Source organism: Apiotrichum porosum, assembly GCF_003942205.1.
Source record: "Apiotrichum porosum strain DSM 27194 chromosome Unknown scaffold_3, whole genome shotgun sequence".
NCBI classification, from domain to species: Eukaryota; Fungi; Basidiomycota; class Tremellomycetes; order Trichosporonales; family Trichosporonaceae; genus Apiotrichum; species Apiotrichum porosum.
Genome location: NW_021167110.1, coordinates 2,812,796 through 2,829,457, shown reverse-complemented (window position 1 = coordinate 2,829,457; position 16,662 = coordinate 2,812,796). Strand labels below are relative to the sequence as shown.

The 16,662-nt window shown below is 59.2% G+C and overlaps 5 protein-coding genes across 5 annotated transcripts; 2 read left to right on the top strand and 3 right to left on the bottom strand.

Annotated features, from left to right (window-relative positions):
* Positions 1 to 1,022: 1,022 nt before the first annotated feature.
* Positions 1,023 to 3,538, bottom strand: EHS24_006672 (uncharacterized protein; the record flags this gene model as incomplete). Its single annotated transcript, XM_028622075.1, has 8 exons — positions 1,023 to 1,252; positions 1,318 to 1,581; positions 1,621 to 1,677; positions 1,718 to 1,851; positions 1,891 to 1,939; positions 1,979 to 2,667; positions 2,807 to 3,178; positions 3,438 to 3,538. 8 exons carry the CDS (start codon positions 3,536 to 3,538, stop codon positions 1,023 to 1,025), a joined length of 1,896 nt encoding a protein of 631 aa, XP_028478527.1.
* Positions 3,539 to 4,465: 927 nt separating this feature from the next.
* On the top strand, positions 4,466 to 5,898 carry EHS24_006671 (uncharacterized protein; the record flags this gene model as incomplete). The annotated part of the gene is made up of 5 exons (XM_028622074.1): positions 4,466 to 4,786; positions 4,845 to 5,094; positions 5,294 to 5,579; positions 5,684 to 5,806; positions 5,862 to 5,898. 5 exons carry the CDS (start codon positions 4,466 to 4,468, stop codon positions 5,896 to 5,898), a joined length of 1,017 nt encoding a protein of 338 aa, XP_028478526.1.
* Positions 5,899 to 6,488: 590 nt separating this feature from the next.
* PHO85 (negative regulator of the PHO system) lies at positions 6,489 to 8,512 on the bottom strand (the record flags this gene model as incomplete). The annotated part of the gene is made up of 10 exons (XM_028622073.1): positions 6,489 to 6,524; positions 6,723 to 6,832; positions 6,880 to 7,499; positions 7,545 to 7,633; positions 7,677 to 7,823; positions 7,868 to 7,966; positions 8,036 to 8,109; positions 8,168 to 8,273; positions 8,320 to 8,374; positions 8,490 to 8,512. The coding sequence occupies 10 exons, from the start codon at positions 8,510 to 8,512 to the stop codon at positions 6,489 to 6,491; spliced, it is 1,359 nt and encodes a 452-aa protein (XP_028478525.1).
* A 1,830-nt stretch (positions 8,513 to 10,342) lies between these two features.
* EHS24_006669 (uncharacterized protein) lies at positions 10,343 to 11,452 on the bottom strand (the record flags this gene model as incomplete). Its single annotated transcript, XM_028622072.1, has 3 exons — positions 10,343 to 10,750; positions 10,919 to 11,095; positions 11,168 to 11,452. 3 exons carry the CDS (start codon positions 11,450 to 11,452, stop codon positions 10,343 to 10,345), a joined length of 870 nt encoding a protein of 289 aa, XP_028478524.1.
* A 1,831-nt stretch (positions 11,453 to 13,283) lies between these two features.
* EHS24_006668 (uncharacterized protein) lies at positions 13,284 to 15,671 on the top strand (the record flags this gene model as incomplete). Its single annotated transcript, XM_028622071.1, has 1 exon — positions 13,284 to 15,671. The coding sequence occupies one exon, from the start codon at positions 13,284 to 13,286 to the stop codon at positions 15,669 to 15,671; it is 2,388 nt and encodes a 795-aa protein (XP_028478523.1).
* Positions 15,672 to 16,662: the final 991 nt, after the last annotated feature.

The following is a 16,662-nucleotide window of genomic DNA, read 5'->3' as shown; positions in this document are numbered from 1 at the left end:
GGCGGTCACCCTCCACTCAGTCACCCGACCCCCCAACCCCTCCCGAAAAGGCCACCACACACACCCCCACCCCGCCGACCCAAAACCCACCACCCATATAGTACGCGCGCGCGGGGAGAGAGAACGAAACGAAATCGGAAGAAAGAAGAAAGCAACCGCACAACCAACCAAAGAAGCCAACAAAGAGAACGGCTCAACCATCCCATCCCCCCACACGGCCACCGCCACCACCCTCCCACAATTCAACTTCCCCCTCCCCCCCGAAGCAAAAGAGCAAAAAGAGAGAGAGAGAGAAGAAGAAGAAAAAAGGAAGTTGGCCGAAACGAAGAAAAGAGAGAGAGAGAAGGAGAGGGGAGAGAGAGATAAATGTGGATAGAAGTCAAAACAAGGGGTGTTCAAAACTGTGCCGTTCTTTTTATGGCCTGCCTATCCTTTTATCCATGTGTTGTACGGCCACGGCCATGACCCATGCAGCTCTGTGCTTTGTGGGAAAACTGTGTTTTTGCTGGTGGTGACGGACGAGAAGGGGCTGACGCGGCTTGAGATACACCTGACTTGGGGCTGACGTGCCGTTAGGTTGGTAGCCTCTGCTAGCTCTGCTACGATGTGTGCTCCAGTCTATCACTTTAACACAGGTGCATGCTCATGCTCATGCTCACGCTCCTCCCCGTTCCATACTCCTTTCCTCCTTTCTCTTACAGAGCTGCTTTCTCGGACAGATTATTGACGAAATGGCGGAAAATAGGGCGGACAATAGATGACAGGTTGCGGGGGACAGAATGTTCAGACAGTGTTCGAACAGTGGGATTGAAAACGAGTTGGCGCTAGAGCAAGTCTGCCAGAGCTTAGGCTCTGCGGTGGCGAGGCCAGGTGGCGTGGTGGGGGTGAGGAGTGGGGTGATGCGGGACGGTGGTGGGGGACAGGTGGGGGATGGGGGGAGGCCTCCGGATCCGCGTGGCTGGAAGCAGGTGGTTCCTTGATCCTTTGTGACCTTGGTGTGACCTTTACGAACGATGGCCTCGTCAAGCGGGGACGTGACGAGGCCGGGGGACCTTGATGATGGCCTGCTTGGGCTGGCCTTGGAGGGAATGGGCGCGCGCGCCTAGGAGCGGCGGCGACGGCCGTGGTGGTGGTGGTTGCGGGCCGAGGCGCGCACGGGAGTGCCAACCGGAGTGGCCGGCGTGGACGACGCCGAAGCAGGGACCTTGGTCGGCGCCAGGGCCGTGGCCGCGAGCTTGAGCGTAGGAGGACGCTGCTCACGCTCATGCTCACGGTGCTGGCGGCCGTTGTCGCGGTGCTGGCTATGCTCGCGCTCACGCTCACGTTCACGCTCGCGGGAAGGAGGGGGAGGGGCAGAGTTCATGACGGGAACCTGGCTGTCGAGGTACAGGCGCCAGAGGTCGTCGGTGATACCGCGGCCGGCGTTCGGGCAGCGAGTGCCGTGGTGAGGACCAAAGCACGCACAGTGCGTGGCGGGACCGCTGCGACCCTTCTTGAGCGCGCGAGCGCGCTTGTCGCCGTAGCCGAGAATGTTGATGATAGGGTCATCGTGGCTGACCAGGCCCTTGGTGATGGCCTCCTCTGGGCAAGTTAGGCGAGACCCACAGAAATGTAACTCACCAATGTTGTCCGGGTGAAGAGGACAGCAGCGGAGACAGAACGTGCGGCGCGTCCAGTCTGCTGGGTCAGATATGAGCGCACATGACATTTAACCCACTGCAGAGCCCGCAGAAGTCGCAGTACCAGTCTCCCGGGTCGCCGAGAGCAGAGCGGAGCTGAACGGCGTTGGACTGGGTGGCCGTCTGGGCAGGAGGAGTCTCGGTGGTGGCGCGGGAGAAGCGACAGTCGGTCCTGGTGAGTGAGCTAATGACCTGCGGCTGCCACACTCACCTGACACAGAACGTGCGAGCACTGAAGTTGTGGGTGCCGCAAGGACAGACTGCTCCATCAGTTCCCAACTGCAACCGGATGAACTCACCCCAGTCGCCGTCACGGAGTCCAGAGGTCAAGCTCGAAGCTTCGGTCGCGCCAACGAGATCAATCTTGCCAAAGGAGAGGTCGAGCGAGCCCAGGCCGTCAAGACCGAGCCCAACGGGGGAATGGTCCTTGATGGTAGGAGTCGGAGTGGTGGCAAACCGACCAAAGCCCCCCAGAAGGTTGCCACCGGGACCGCGTGCAGGGCTGCTGCTGTAGATGCTTGAGAGACTGCTACCGTAGCTGCTTGGGAGGCTGCCGTTGTAGAGACTTGGGAGACTGCCTCCGAGCCCTCCGGGGATGGTGTGCACCCAGGACGGGAAGCCCGGGTCGGTACCCAGCGACGAGGCGAGGGAAGAGACCGTGTGGGAAGGAGAGGTAGATGCCGAGAAGCGACCACTTCCTGGAGCAGGGTCTACGGCCGAGCTCGCATGTCCCAGGACGACGGGTGGGCCTGGGAGGGAGAAGCGGAGAGGGTTGAGACAGAGCCGCTGGTCTTCGGTTTGGTGGCGCTGGACTGGCTCGGGTATGGCGCTGGAATCGGGAGTCGGGGAAGTACGAGGAGTACGAGGAGCGAGAGGAGCCGGAGAAGCGTGGGTATCTTTGGGAGTGGCAATGGCAGGCGTCGTCGACGATGCGGCGACAAGAGCAGCGGCTGCGTGTTGCTGAGCCTTTACCGCACGTTCGGTCTCGCTATCGGGAATTGTCAGTACAAACGAAGCGACGATCTGTGCGCCGGTGGCGCGACGCCACATCCGTGCACACACTCGACAGGGCATGACAGACCCGACGGCATGCGGACGCGCGTCGTGCTCCCCCAAGACAAACTCACAGCACAAGCTCCTGCTCACGACGCGCGCGGTTGGCGGCGGCGGCGCTCACTGCAGTGTCCGGACGCTGGCAGCGGACGGCCATCTGGTTGGCCTCGATGGCGGTGGACGGGATGAGGTCGTAGAGCTGGCCAGTGGGGGCGAGGCCTGGGAGCAGCACGTCGCCAGAGTACTTTGGAGTGTCGCCTGGAGCGGTCCAGAGGTTGGTGTCTTGGGTGCGACGTGGAAAGTAGCGAGAGCGGCCTTCCGCGCAGACCCAGTTGAAAAGGGTGAACTGGAGGACGGCGACGCGCTGGCCGACAGTGTGGGTGTCTGCACGGACAATGCCACAGACAGGCGCGGGGAACTCGAGGCTGCTTGATGTCCAGTAGGCACTAGGAAGCATCAGCACAGGAGCACAAGGCAGAGACAGCAAAGTGGAGAGCGAAGCATGAGCACAATGGGGACAAGAGGAGGCATGTGTGAGGGGAATACCTGAAAAGGTAGACGACCTTCTCGCCCCCGCCGAGTAGACTCGGAACAATGGGGACATGCTGACACGCAAAGGAAGCAACCGTCCGCATCAAACCCCGCAAACATGCACACACACACCCTCCACCAGGCAGATCCACTTGGGGGGATCATGGTACTCACCTAGGGGCATCCGAGTGACAGAGACGCATCACCAGGTCAATCTCGCGGGCGCGCAGGCCACGGAGAGTGTCGGTGTGCTCGAGGGAAATGGTCGAGTCCATGGTGGTATGAAGGGTGTGGGGGAGGAAGGAAGGAAGGAAGGAAAGCAAGGAAGGCGAGGAAGACGGGGAGAGAAGACGGAATGGGTGGCGAGGAAGGTGGTACAGGCGGTGATGAAAACGGTGGTGGTAGAAGGTCTGAAAGAGTGCTACTGAGGAGGCTACTGAGAGGGGGGACGCGAGGGGGTCGAGAGAGGGGGTGGGGAGCAGGCGGGGATGTGCAGGGAACTAGACTAACACGATGGTGACTAAGAGGAGGGTTGGATACCCCAGGCTACTACCCCACACAGCACGGACAAAGCCGACGAAGAAGAGGGGGTGCGTATGTACAGATGGGGAGGGTGAGAGGGGGGGAGAAGGAGGATGGGTGGGTGTGTTGACGGTGGTAGAGTACACAGGCGAGAGAGAGAGAGAGAGAGATGTTGAGGTGATGAGATGTTGAGAGAGGATGAGAGGATGAGATGAGAGGAAGACGACGACACAAAGGGAAGACGCACAACACAACCGTGTCGCCCGGCTGGCCGGCGAGAAGACGGCCGGCCCTTTGCAGAGTGATGGGGCCGCCCACGAGCCCTGCGCATGCGCATTCGGCTTCTCAAGTGATCCGATAAATGTGTGCCTTTTGTTTCCATCCACTCGAGCCGTTGTTGTGCATGCATCGAAGCAGTACACGACGCACGAAACGATGTCTCTTGACCGAAAGCGAGGTGGATGCACGAAAATGCCACACTCTGTCATGAATTTGCCCCTTTGGGAAATTCGCTCCCATGCCGCCTTTCCGACTGATCGCCACCCAACTGGGCTCACACATTCATTCTCCTTCATCCTCCATCCATCTATCCACCAACCCCCCGGTTCTTCCATCCACCACTCGCACACCCTCTCGCCTGCTCTGCGCCGCACCCTCCTCACCCACACCCCTTTGCCACCATGCCTCCCCGCAAGGCGCGCGACGTTAAGAGCGCCGCCCCAAGCCCCTCGCCAGCGCTCCGCTCTTCACGTTCGCGTTCCCAGCTCACATCCTCGACCACCGACGACGAGGTGACCCAGCGCGCTGTTCCAGTGGAGGAGACCGTGGAGGAGACCGTGGAGGAGACTGAGGAGGAGGAAGACGAGGACGTGGAGGGTGGTGTTGACGGTGTCGAGGACGAGGACGAGGATGGCGCCGAGGCCGCCGAGGATGACAGCGGCTCAGCAAAGCCTACCCTCGCCGACAGGCAAGCAAAGCTCAAGGAGCTGCGTCTTCGCATGGTACGTAACGGTTTTCTAATCTCACGTGTCAATGGCTGCTGACGCTTTTACCTAACAGAACGCAACCACCGCCGCCAACCGCCGCGACCTCGTCGAGGACCACCAAAAGTCCAAGGTCACCGCCCGCGAGCTGCAGCGGCTTGAGAAGCAGCGCAAGCTCGCGCAGACTCTGCGACTCAAGGCCGATGCCGACGAGACGGGCGAGGACCTCGAGCGCCGCAAGGCTTGGAAGTGGAGCATTGAGCAGAATGAGCGGTGGGAGAAGAAGCAGGACGAGTCCAAGGCGAGGGGTGACTCGTCATTCCACAGTGAGTGAGAACAGTGTGATGGCGTGTGGAGCCGCGCCCGCGCGAATGTGCGCAGGGGTCAGGCGTTTGCGCTGGGGTCCGTCCTCGATGCTCGGTGCTCGCAGGGAACCAGTAACAGCACCGAGAGTGTGTCAGATGTGTCCTCGGCGCACCCCCGCCCCGCCCCGTCCCGACCGACCCACTCACTAACCCTCTCCAGACGAAAACGACGACGCGTTCAAGCGCTACGAGAGGCGAGTGCGCGGCACCAAGGTCGACCTCGTCGGCTACTCGAGGCAAAAGGAGGCCGCCCTTGGCCTCGCCCCCGGCACCTTGGTTCCCCTGGGCATGACAAGCTCTGCTCTGGCCGCTGCGGGTCCTTCCAAGATGTCCGGCAAGCTCACCGCCGCCGAGGACCTTTACCGCACCGCCGACACTCTCAGCTACGGCGACAACAAGCCCAGCGAAGAGGCTATTGATCGCGTCATGGATGGTATCAACAAGGGGTGAGTCAAGCACGTGGAGAGTTGGGCTGGGGTTTGCTGGGTGTCGTCCCCGAAAGCAGCAACTCCCAGTTTGCCACAATGGACACCGAACTGACTCATTGCAGCATGGCCAACAAGCGCAGGAAGAAGGAGGACGACGACGACACTGGCGATGTCACGTACATCAACAAGCGCAACAAGCACTTCAACAAGAAGGTCGCGCGCTACTTTGACAAGTACACCAAAGAGTATGTTTCAGCTGGCGTGTCCTGGCGAGTTGCATTAGCTGACGCGTGACTGCAGTATCAAAGCAAACCTCGAGCGTGGAACGGCTCTCTAAGCGCGTTTGTCTCATGCTTAGAGTTGAGGTTGAGGGCGAGTCTCGTGTGCACCACGGGCTGTGAAGCTGCGTACTGGGTCTGGGTCTGCGTCTGGCCTTTTGTGCGGTGGGCTGCTAGGGATAAGTGTGCATGTCTGCGAGCAGTGAGGGCGATATATCCATGTAGAGAGGGAGAGAGAAACCCGATGTATTACCTTAAGACCATGGTATAGGCGTGTGGTTGGTTACTAGGTGAAGCCGGGGCGAAAGCTTCAGCGGGTGCTCGGTACTGGTCCCCCCACATCATCGTCGTCCGGGCATTCTGCGAGCACCTCCTACGCCATACCATCTACCTTCCCGTCCACTCCACAACGTGCATGCGCAAACATAGCCATCTCATACACCACTACCAGCCAAGCCCTATCAACCTCTCGAGCTTCCCACCACATGAGCTCCTTGCAGAGCTGGCTGTGTGCCCGCCTGTAGGCCCTCCCCCTCCCATCTCAGTCTAATCAATCCCCGCTGTATCGTTGCTCGCTCTCTCTTTTAAATTTGCGTGATTTTTGTAGTAAAACAATGTAATGCGGTCGCTCCCACCCAGGCCGTTGTTCTTAGTACTGTCCGTTGTTCATGTAGTACTGCTGTTGCTGTTGTCTTGTCAGCACGCTAAGCCTCTTCCAGCCGCGAGCCCCATGTTTCCAGTCTTCCTTTTCTGGGCGGTCTTGCGCTATGCTTGCTTCCAGCTTGATGTGTTCTTCAAGCCTTCAACGAGACACAAAACAAAACAGCCCCATACACCCAACTGGACACTTGGGGACTACTCAGCGGCGACGGGTGTAACCCACATTCGGGTCCATGCGGGCCTGGGCCTGAGCCTGCGCGTGGGCCTGAGCCTGCGCGAGCTGCATCTGCGCGGCAGCCTGCGCCTGCGCTTGAGCCTGCATTGCGGGGTCGGCTAGAGTGGTCAGCGGGAGCTCGTGATCGCACAGCGCTGGAGCTCACCATAGTATCCCTGCTGCTGCTGGCGCGCCTGCTCGGCGAGCATCATGTTGTACTGCTGCTGCTGAGCCATGGCAGCCTGTTGCGCCTGGGCCTGGGCCTGAGCTTGAGCCTGCGCCTGCGCCTGGGCTTGAGCCTGAGCCTGGGCTTGAGCCTGGGCAGCAGCGGCTTGCTGCTGAGCGGCGGCGGCCTGTTGTTGCTGCTGCTGCTGAGCCTGAACGGCGGCCGAAGCCTGGTTTGCCCTTGCAGCGACGCGCGCGGGCAGAGCGAGGGAGGCTGTCGAGGTCGAGACGTTGGGCGCGACAACGGCCGGGGTGATGGGTCCACTGGTAAAGTACGGGTGGGCGAGGGCCTCGTTGGCGTCAAACCGCCTGTTGGGCTCAAACTGCAGCAGGTGCTCGAGGAGGGCAATGGCGTCTCGTGGTGCCTTGGGGACAATGGCGTGGAGCGGCTGCTTGGGGTGCTTGCTAAGAGGCTGCTTGAGCTGGATCTCGGGCGAGTTCATCTTGATCTGCTGCAGAGTGGCGTCCGAGGGAGTACCGACAATCTTCATGATCTGGACAAGCTGGTCGTTGTTGTCACGGCCACGGAAGAGGGGGTAGCCCGTAATCATCTCGGCAAAGCTGTCACGTCAGCTTCGAACCAGATCGGATCTCAGAAAAGCTCACATGCAGCCAACACTCCAAATGTCGATGCTGGTGCTGTACGTCCTCGAGCCGAGGAGCACGTCGGGGGCACGGTACCAAAGGGTCACGACCTAGAAGGGTTAGCTCGAACGGTCTAATCGCCACGCCACCCACCTCGTTACTGAACGTATTCACGGGCACGCCAAACGCGCGCGCGAGACCAAAGTCACCAATCTTGAGGTCGCCGCGGCGGTTGATGAGCAGGTTCTGGGGCTTGAGGTCACGGTGGAGCACGCGGTTGGCATGGCAGAACGAAATGCCCTACGTGCGTCAGATCAAGCTGCTATCACAGAGCCGCCACCCACGTTGAGGAGCTGCCAGGTAAAGTTCTTGACAGTGTTGAGGGGGAGCGCACCACGGTCGCCGTGGGTGTCCATGTAGCGTTTCAGGTCTTGCTCGCAGTACTGTAAAAAAGGCGCAATACGCGTCAGCGGCGCCACCCACGCGCTCCAACTCTACACCATTCTACCCACTTCGAAGATGAGAACAAGCTTGGACTCGGTGTGGATGACATCGTGCAGGCGAACAATGTTGACGTGCTTGAGCTCTGGTCCCTCCATCAGTAGCCGTTCGCCTGTACCAAGAGTGTACATATATACACGCACCCTTCATCAAGCTGATCTCGCGGATGGCCGTACTCGGCGTGCCCTCTTCGGCATCGAGGTGGATCTCCTTGAGCGCAACAATCTCAGACGTTGTCCGTGACCGACCCTACGGTGTGTCAGCTATTGAGTCCGAAAGCGGCGACCTATCTCACCTTGTAAACGGTAGCATACGTGCCCTCGCCGAGCTTCTCCAGTTGGACATAGTTCCTGTACAGGCCATCAGCGATCACGAACGTGCGAAACAGCTCCAGAGCGGCATTCCCTCGCACGTCAACGAGCACAAGTGCTTGACGGAAGGTTGGGCGGAGCTGCGGGGATATACGGTTGGAGGAAGGAGACGTACATGGCTGGAAGATATGGGGTGGAGAGATGGGACGAAGGAAAGGTGGAGAGCCTAGGAAGGGATGTGGTGGGTGGTGCAGTGTCCCCGTGGCTGAGACGGGATGGATTGGGCGAGGCAAGGAGTGGGCGACACGAGACAAGTAAAGGAGGGGGTCAAGAGGATGGAGGGGAGGGAGGGTGTGGCCTAGATGGAGGCCTGGTCGAGGTGTGTGGGGCAGATGAGATGTCAAGGCGGTTGTGATATGTCTAGACGGGATGTTGCAGAGAGGAGATGAATTGGCGAACATGACGCTGTAGGCGGGGAGGGGAAAGACAGGGACGGACGGAATCAAATTATTACCTATGGAAGCCTGATTAGCTTATTACAAACGGCCTGTTAATCGGGATATCGTCGCTTAACGGATCATTACCATGTCCTTCCATCTCTCGTGAAGTCACCTCCATACCATACTCCCAGCTGCGGGTACCCGCCTTACTGGGGGGCTCTTCAGTCTGGCTGTATAACACTCTCAAATCAAGGGGTGTCTCTCAATGCTGTCTGTTGCCTGAGCCAAATACAAAACCTCCTCCCGGCAGTGCTGCCTCGACACGTTAAACCAAACCCCAAATGTTAGTCTCTCTTTGTTCCGCCGTCAACCGTTCGGGAACTGTATGTCCGGCACGTATTCTTAAACAGGGGGGCAAGAGATGAGGAGCTGGGTTGGAGGGGTGCACTGTAAACTTACTTGCGTTTGCATCATACCGTACAGTATATAGACTTCAGGCTAGTTCAATGTGTGCCGCTTGTTTTTTTTTTCATTTAGGCCCCATTGTCCCTTTGTTATTCCGATCCCTCGCCGGCCTAGCGAATTGGCGGCAACGTGTGTTGGCGCTTGTCCAGCATGTCCAGCATGTCCAGGTACGACTCTTGCACTGTATTTGCTGCGCAACATCAGCTGCCATGCTGCGAGGAACAAGAGTGGGTGGGTGGGGGAGAGAGATCGGACATGAAATGTATGCGACTCAAAAGAACGCCTGCCGCCTGCCATATGCCGCCCGAGACAGCAAGTCCTGTTACGCAGGACACACAGAGCCTGTCCGACAGTTTGTCGACGACCATTTATGCCAATACGCAATGAATCGCATGGCCAAATGGCTTCCCGCCATGCTTCTGGATCTGTGGAACTCTGATCTCTGGCGAGTCTCACGCTCTTTAAGCTCATCGCGTTCCAGACGAAAACGTGTCGCCCACCAATGGATGATATCCCCACCCAGGCCACGCACACAAGTGTCGGGGTCACACGAGGACCTCGCCTGGTCAACGCCGACCATCGTCACACGTTGTCTCATTTCTCCCACGCCCAAATGGCGCAATGTCCGCGTGCTGTGAGTTGTGCATTCCTGATGTCATCCCACGAGACGCACGCACGCAATGCTCACATGGACGAATTCCTCATGTAACGGGACACATGTCCGAGAATCCAGTCCGCCGGCCAGTCTTGAAGAGAGATGCTTTGCTCACATACCGGTCACCACGTTTCCCGGCCCGACGGCCGGCCATACACCCGGAACACTTTGCTGTTATCTTGGTGCAGTCTCGGCCGCTATACATGTGGGTGATACACAAAGGGAAAAAAAGAGAAAAGGGGGGGGGAATGTTCAAAAGGCAAGAATGCCTGTGTGTCGACTATGCACAGGTCCTCTCACGACGCGTCTCCCTGCGTCGCCGGTCGCTGCCGCCGTCATATCCCAACCACCACCTCCGACTGAGGACACCGGCTGTCCTGGGGGTGTATTTTGCTACCTCTTCGTCGCGCCGGGCCCAAGGCAGGGAGTGTGTATAATCTCCGAGCTCTACCTGCCCCGGTCGGCTGGCGTGCGTGGTCGCGACGACGGCGCCGATCCCACGCCCATGTCGAACCCGTTTGCCGCCTCTGTCGCCGATAAGAGTGCCGCCAGCGTGGTGTGCTCTGTCCGCTCGACTGGAGGCAGCTCGTGGTAGTCCTCAGGAGGATCTTGGTGGTGGTGGTGGTGGTGGTGGTGGTGGTGGTGGTGTGTGTGCTGCTGCAGCTGCTCCTTGTCCTGCTGCTCCTCGTGGTGAGCATCCTCGGCGCGCTCCATGCCGTGGTACGGGTCATACGCCTGAAAGTTGGGGTTGGTCGGGTCCCCGGGGGGTGGCGGGGGTAAGTGAGGCGTAAGGCAAGGATACCGGAACGGCGTCAGGCCAAACGGGTAAGGGTATCGTGGCGGGGGTGGTTGAGGCTGCGCAATGTCAGACCTTGCGAATGAACATTTTGCGGGGAGGAGGAGGGGGGTATTGGTGGGGAGACGACGAGCTCATCCTTCATCGCTCAGTGTCTCTTGTTGCGATATGCGATAAACGCACCACGATCCCACAACGTTCCTTCCGTCGAGATGCAGAAAACTTACAGTGTTGCTCTGGTATGCCGCTGCTGCCGCGGCCAAGTTGTCGATACCGCCGTGTCCCGGAGAAGGATGGGCCGAGGGATGAGCCGACGCATGGGCTGAGCTTGTCCACTGCGATGGAGTGTGGGGTCTGCTAGAATGGCCACCGTGCGCAGAGGGTGACCGACGGCGGGATCGTTTCTGGACACGCCGCTGTCAGCGTCATCCCCGTGCTAGCGCTCCCTCCTTCTCCGCCTTGTTCCCAAAACTCACAGCGTTGGCCCATTCGTACCCGATCAAGTTTTCTTCTTCCCCGCGTGATGGCTCGTCGCCTGGATGCCTTGGTGAGTATGATTCCTTGTGGTCTGGGGTGGCGATGGCTGCGGCGGCGGCGGCTGCTTGTCGGCGTGTGAGACGCGTGTTTGTAGCCGGGGTGGTGGTGGGCTGTTGCGGAAGGGCGGCTTTGCGTTTTGTGCCGGTCTGTCTACCCTTTGTGGGCGGTGGAGGAGGGGAGATGTCTTGAAGTTCGGGGTCTATGACTGCTTCGTAGCTGTCCATTGCTGTTTGCCTGTCGATGGATGGCCTGGATGCGAAGCGGGGTGTGTGTGGAAAGAGTTGAGACACAGGAAGAGACACAAAGACGACGAGTGCGGGGGCGGGGTAGTGGGGCCTCACATCGCATCGCGCGGGTGCGGGCGTGGGTCGTCGTTGTCGCTGGGCCACTTTAAAAATTACGTAATATAGCAGAGTCGCGCAAGCTTATGTAAGGATACAAAGACTAGATTACATAAGCAACTATGTAATCTCTTCGCCCTAAGCGTGACACGTGACACATCCGTCGCGTGGAGCGCGCGGAACCAACCGGGGGTGCGGGACCAAAAAAAAACAAGCAAAAAGGGAACGGACGACCCGACGCGACTGATTTCTCGGCCATTGTGCCCTCTGGCCTCTGGCCCTCTGGCCTCTGGCTGCCAGACCGGTGTTTGGGCCGTTCGGATCGGCCTCTCGCTGTCGCTGTCTGTCACTGTCTTGTCTCTCTGTCGCTCCCCTGTGCTCCCCATTCAATGAACCCACTCTATAGCTCCGTAGCTCCACTCCGCAAGCGCGGCACGAGGCAGACTGGCGCCATCTTGCTCTCATCGGCCCTGGAAAACAAACACACCTTTGTCTGTACGATTGCGCCGTCCCTCGCGACAGAAGAAAAAAAAAAAAAAAAAACGCAGCTGGCAGCCGTCCGTCGTCCATCAAATGGGCAAATGGGCAGGCCAAGCAATCTGTCCTGACTCTACACGAGTGTGTCCTGTCAGGGACGACAGCAGAGACAGGCCAGACGACATGACTCTCATGGCGATCCCCCGTCGCTGCAGTCGCCTGTGCCGTCTGTCCCGTCTGGCAGGCATGTCTGGCGCACTGGCGTTGGGCCCAGCGGAGGAGAGAGAGCGTAAAGGCTTAAAGAGTCCATCGCCCGCTCCCTCCCCCAGGGACATGCATGCACAGAGTATGAAGAGAATCAGGTCCCGAATGCATGAACCCGCGCAGTCGGAATGCATGCAACGAGAGCACAGAGAGGGAGAGAGAGAGAGCGAGCCAGATTACGCCAGGACACTACAACGGACGGCTTGCGGGTTACGGATGGGATGGGGGGCGACGACGAATCCGACGGCCGGGGACTAAACATATGACCACACAACCCCCCCCCCTCCGACCCAAACATCCCACAACCCCCCCCATCCTTGTCTCCTCCTCATCACCATCCATCATCTCAACATCCATCCTAGTGCATACACACACACACACACACACACCTCATATCTTGCTGTCTCTCTCCCCCTCTCTCTCCCTCTCTCTCCCTCTCTCTCCACCTCTCTCCCCTCCCCCTTCCTGTGCACAAGCTGCAAACAGGCACCCCTCCACCCAGACGAAACAGCAACGTGCCAGCTCTTTCGCCCTTGTTTATCAACACCATCGCTACCACCAAACATCTCATCCCGCATGCTCCAGTGACACCACAACACACACACACCCACGCATATAGACAACGCCAGCTATAGCCTTGAACAAGCATAGCGGACGAGCCTCTACCACTGCATAGCAACCTACCCCCACTCTTCCATCAACTGTGTGTCACGCCTGCGCAGTACCAACAAGCCCACTGCCAAACTTGTTTGGCCTCGAGACATCACACCTTCCTCTTTCTGCGACCACGACCGACAACCATTTGGGATTGTCTGTTGTCTGCTCCTCCCCATCCCCCACCTCTCCGTGCGACCTCGTCCGCGCAGGTTCCACAACCACGGCCCCCGGCCTAGGACTCGGTGAGTGCGCACGGCTCCTCCCTTATATCTGTTTTAGAACTGGCCCACTAAACATCTCCCCCCTCCCCACAGTGATGGCCATGCTCTCTTCTGGAGAACCAGACGTCATTGACGTGGACGACTTTATCAAGGCGTTCACCAACGGCGTCAATGACTCGCCGGCCCGTCCACCACTGGGCGACATGGGTGTCCAGTTTGCCAACCATCAGGCAAACTACAAGCAGCAGCAGTATGGCGACAACTCGTCGCCATTCGAGCAAACCTTTGGCCTCACAGACATTCATGGCCACAACTCGACAGAGTGGTTCACCAACATGGACCACATTGGCATCGAGTCTGTTCTCGGTGTCTCCACGCCATCGTCTCGCGGTTCCTCCCTCGAGACTCCCAACATCCCCCAGCCAGGCTTTGTCGGTTCCATCGACCCATCACGCCTGAAGGAGGCGTCACGCTCATATGACGGCACCAACGATATGACTTCCCCTGCATGGCATGTCAACCAACAACTGCCCCCTCAGCAGTGCAATGGCCAGCTGGCCGCAGCGGACAACCACAATAACAACAGCCTGTCCGGAGATCCCCACCACCACCAGCACCACCAGCATCAGCAACATGCGGTGCCGATGATGCAGGTCCACAAGCAGCAGCCGTCGGCGTCGTTTACCCTCGAACGCAAGCCAAGTGGTCCCGAGCAACCTGCCCCTCTGGGCAAGCGCAAACGCCAGGGCTCCCTTCCAGACATTTTCATTCCAATCCCCCAGTCGCAGCCTCGTGTCCTGCAGCGGTCTGTGTCGACTGGTGCTACCATGGCGTTTAACGGCGTCGCAGCCGCCGCCGACCCCACCTCCCCCTTCCTCAGCAACACGACCTCGCCCGGTCCCATGTCGGCGCCGCCTCTCGCACAGCACCCGCAGTCATTTGCGCCTTCGGCGTACCAAGCACCTGTCAACAACGTCGCTGCCCCAGCTAACGGTGCTGCTACTCCGGGCACCGGGTCTGGAGTTACTCCTGCCGCTCTCTCCAAAGCACAGCATGGCCATGGGCACGCGCGTGCATTCTCCTACTCTGCGCTCGCGACAATTCCCGAGGCACCTTCCTCAGCTCCCGCCGAATGGACGCCAATGGGCCAACAGCAAGCGCTTGGCCTCCGGTACACCAACGCTTCCGACATGTCGACATACCAGGTCCCCCAGCCGCCGGCAACTCCTTCCCTGCCCTCCACTTCGCCCATGATCCACAGTGCACCCATGCCACCAGCTGTTCAACGCCAAAGTGCCCCCCGCTCCCTGCCTCTCGCCCGTCCCAACTCTTGCCCAGGCACCCAGCCGGCCACTGCTATCCCCACACACATGTCCCAACAACAACCGCTGCAGCAGCAGCAGCAACAAGTGCTGAGCTACTCACCTACCATCCCGCACCAGCAGCTCGCACCTCAACAGTACCCGCAGCACCAGCAGCAAGGGATGTCGCCGCAAATGACACACAACCAGTTCTCACCTCAGCTGCAGCACATGAGTGGCGCTGTTGGTATTGGCCGCCCGCTGCTCCCTCCTTCCTCCGCTCACATTCGCCGCTCAAGTGACTCGGAGCTGGCATTTGCCTCGGGCTACCCAAACAATGTTGGCGCGATGCTGCGTTCCACCTCGGTGCCACAGGCGCCTGGCCAAGCACTTGGTCGCCCAGGCCCGGTCTACGGCACTGCAGCAATCCCACCGCCTCCGCCAGTCGCCACCTACACCTCGTTCCAGTACGTGCCATTCGAACCTGGCCATCTTGGTTACGGTCAGCCTGGTGGTGGCTCGAAATCGCCTCCCCGCAAGCGTGTGACCAGCAAGCGTGTTGGCACCTGCCTCAAACCTGGACCCAAAGGCAAGGTCAAGCCCAAGGTCGACAGCGACGCGCACCCAGCCCCGCCTCCGATGCCAATCAACTTTGACGATGAGCCTTTGGTTGAGATTGGGCAAGGTCTCCTGCCCGTCTCGATCGAAGAGTTCCAGGCTGCGTTTACGATCACGCCTCAGCGCTCCTTGATCCCCAACCCGGCCCTCGAGCTCTTGACCGACCGCCTGATGTACGCCACACCCGAGCCCGTCGTCGACGCTTGCTTCAGGTGGTGTTACCAGATCGGCAGCGAGTTTAACAAGGCAGCCGAGAAGCAGTCCAAGTTCTTCCGATGCTGCTTTGACGAGTGTGCTGGTTCGTCGGGACGCATCTTCATGCGCAAGTCGGCCGTCGACTCGCACGTCCGCACCCACGTCGGTTACCGTCCCTTCAAGTGCGAGGCCGACCCAGAATGCGACGCCCGCTTTGTGCGCAAGCACGATCGCGACCGTCACGTCGCCACCACCCACCGCAACGAAAAGAGCTTCCTGTGCGGCGACTGTGGACAAAACTTTGCCCGCAGCGACGCTCTTCTCCGCCACCGTGCCAAGCGCGATGCCTGCAAGGCGCGTATCGGCTAAAACCCACATCAACCACAACACCCCAAGTTTTGTTTCATCTCTCATCCACTTCTGCAGGCAGCCGCAGCCTATCCTTCCCAGTCCCGGCAGCGCTTCAAGGGACCTAGCGCCATCCTATAGTTCCCAATTTAAACTTCACCACCACCACACACACCAAGGACGCTGTATTTGTAATGGACTGTATCAGCAATCGTCAAGCTCATTTTTCTCCGCCTACCCGCCCGTTCCCTTGCTTCCGCCACCCTTTCCCTCTTTAACGACCAACCATGAACATTGCCACCACTTTTTTGCTGCCTTCTTTCATTTTCCGCCCCCCTTTAACGTTACCATAGTTAGTAGTACGCCACCTCGAGTTGATAGTTTTTAGTAGGTTTCCCATCAGGACAATTATAGGTTGGCAGAGCATGCAAGCGCATTGACTGTCACAAGAGTCCGTCGAAGACAGGCCACGGAACACTCTAGACGGGGGGCACAGGTGGTGTGCAAATTGATCGCAGTTGATCGATGGCTTGAGCCAACCAAGCCACCCTGGCTGCTCTGATGACACACACGGACCTGGCTGGAATCAGACTGGAATCGCAATGTTTGGACCCATTTCATCTGTGATCTGTGGCCCTTGCTTCTTGAAGTTGGGGCTCACACCGGCCGCCGTCCCGTGTTTACGTTCTGTCATGTTTGTCGTCGTCTTCTCGGGGGATTTTGCTTTTGGTGTGGGGTCACTCGGGCATTGTTTACACCGTGTCTCGACTAAACATTCCGCCCGCGTCGTCGCAAGGACAACGACAACGACTGCCGCCCCAAAGCCCCACCCACGCGTTCCCGGCGTCTTCCGCTGCTCCCGCGGCCCGCTTGGCACTGCGAGGGAACCACAGTGTACATGTTGTGAGTGTTGTGCTTTGTGATCTTGTGAACATGTTGCATGGCCTCGCCGTGCCGCGTGCCTGGCCTGACGTTTGAGAATGGTGCCAGTGCCCGCCAGTGCGACAGGTCG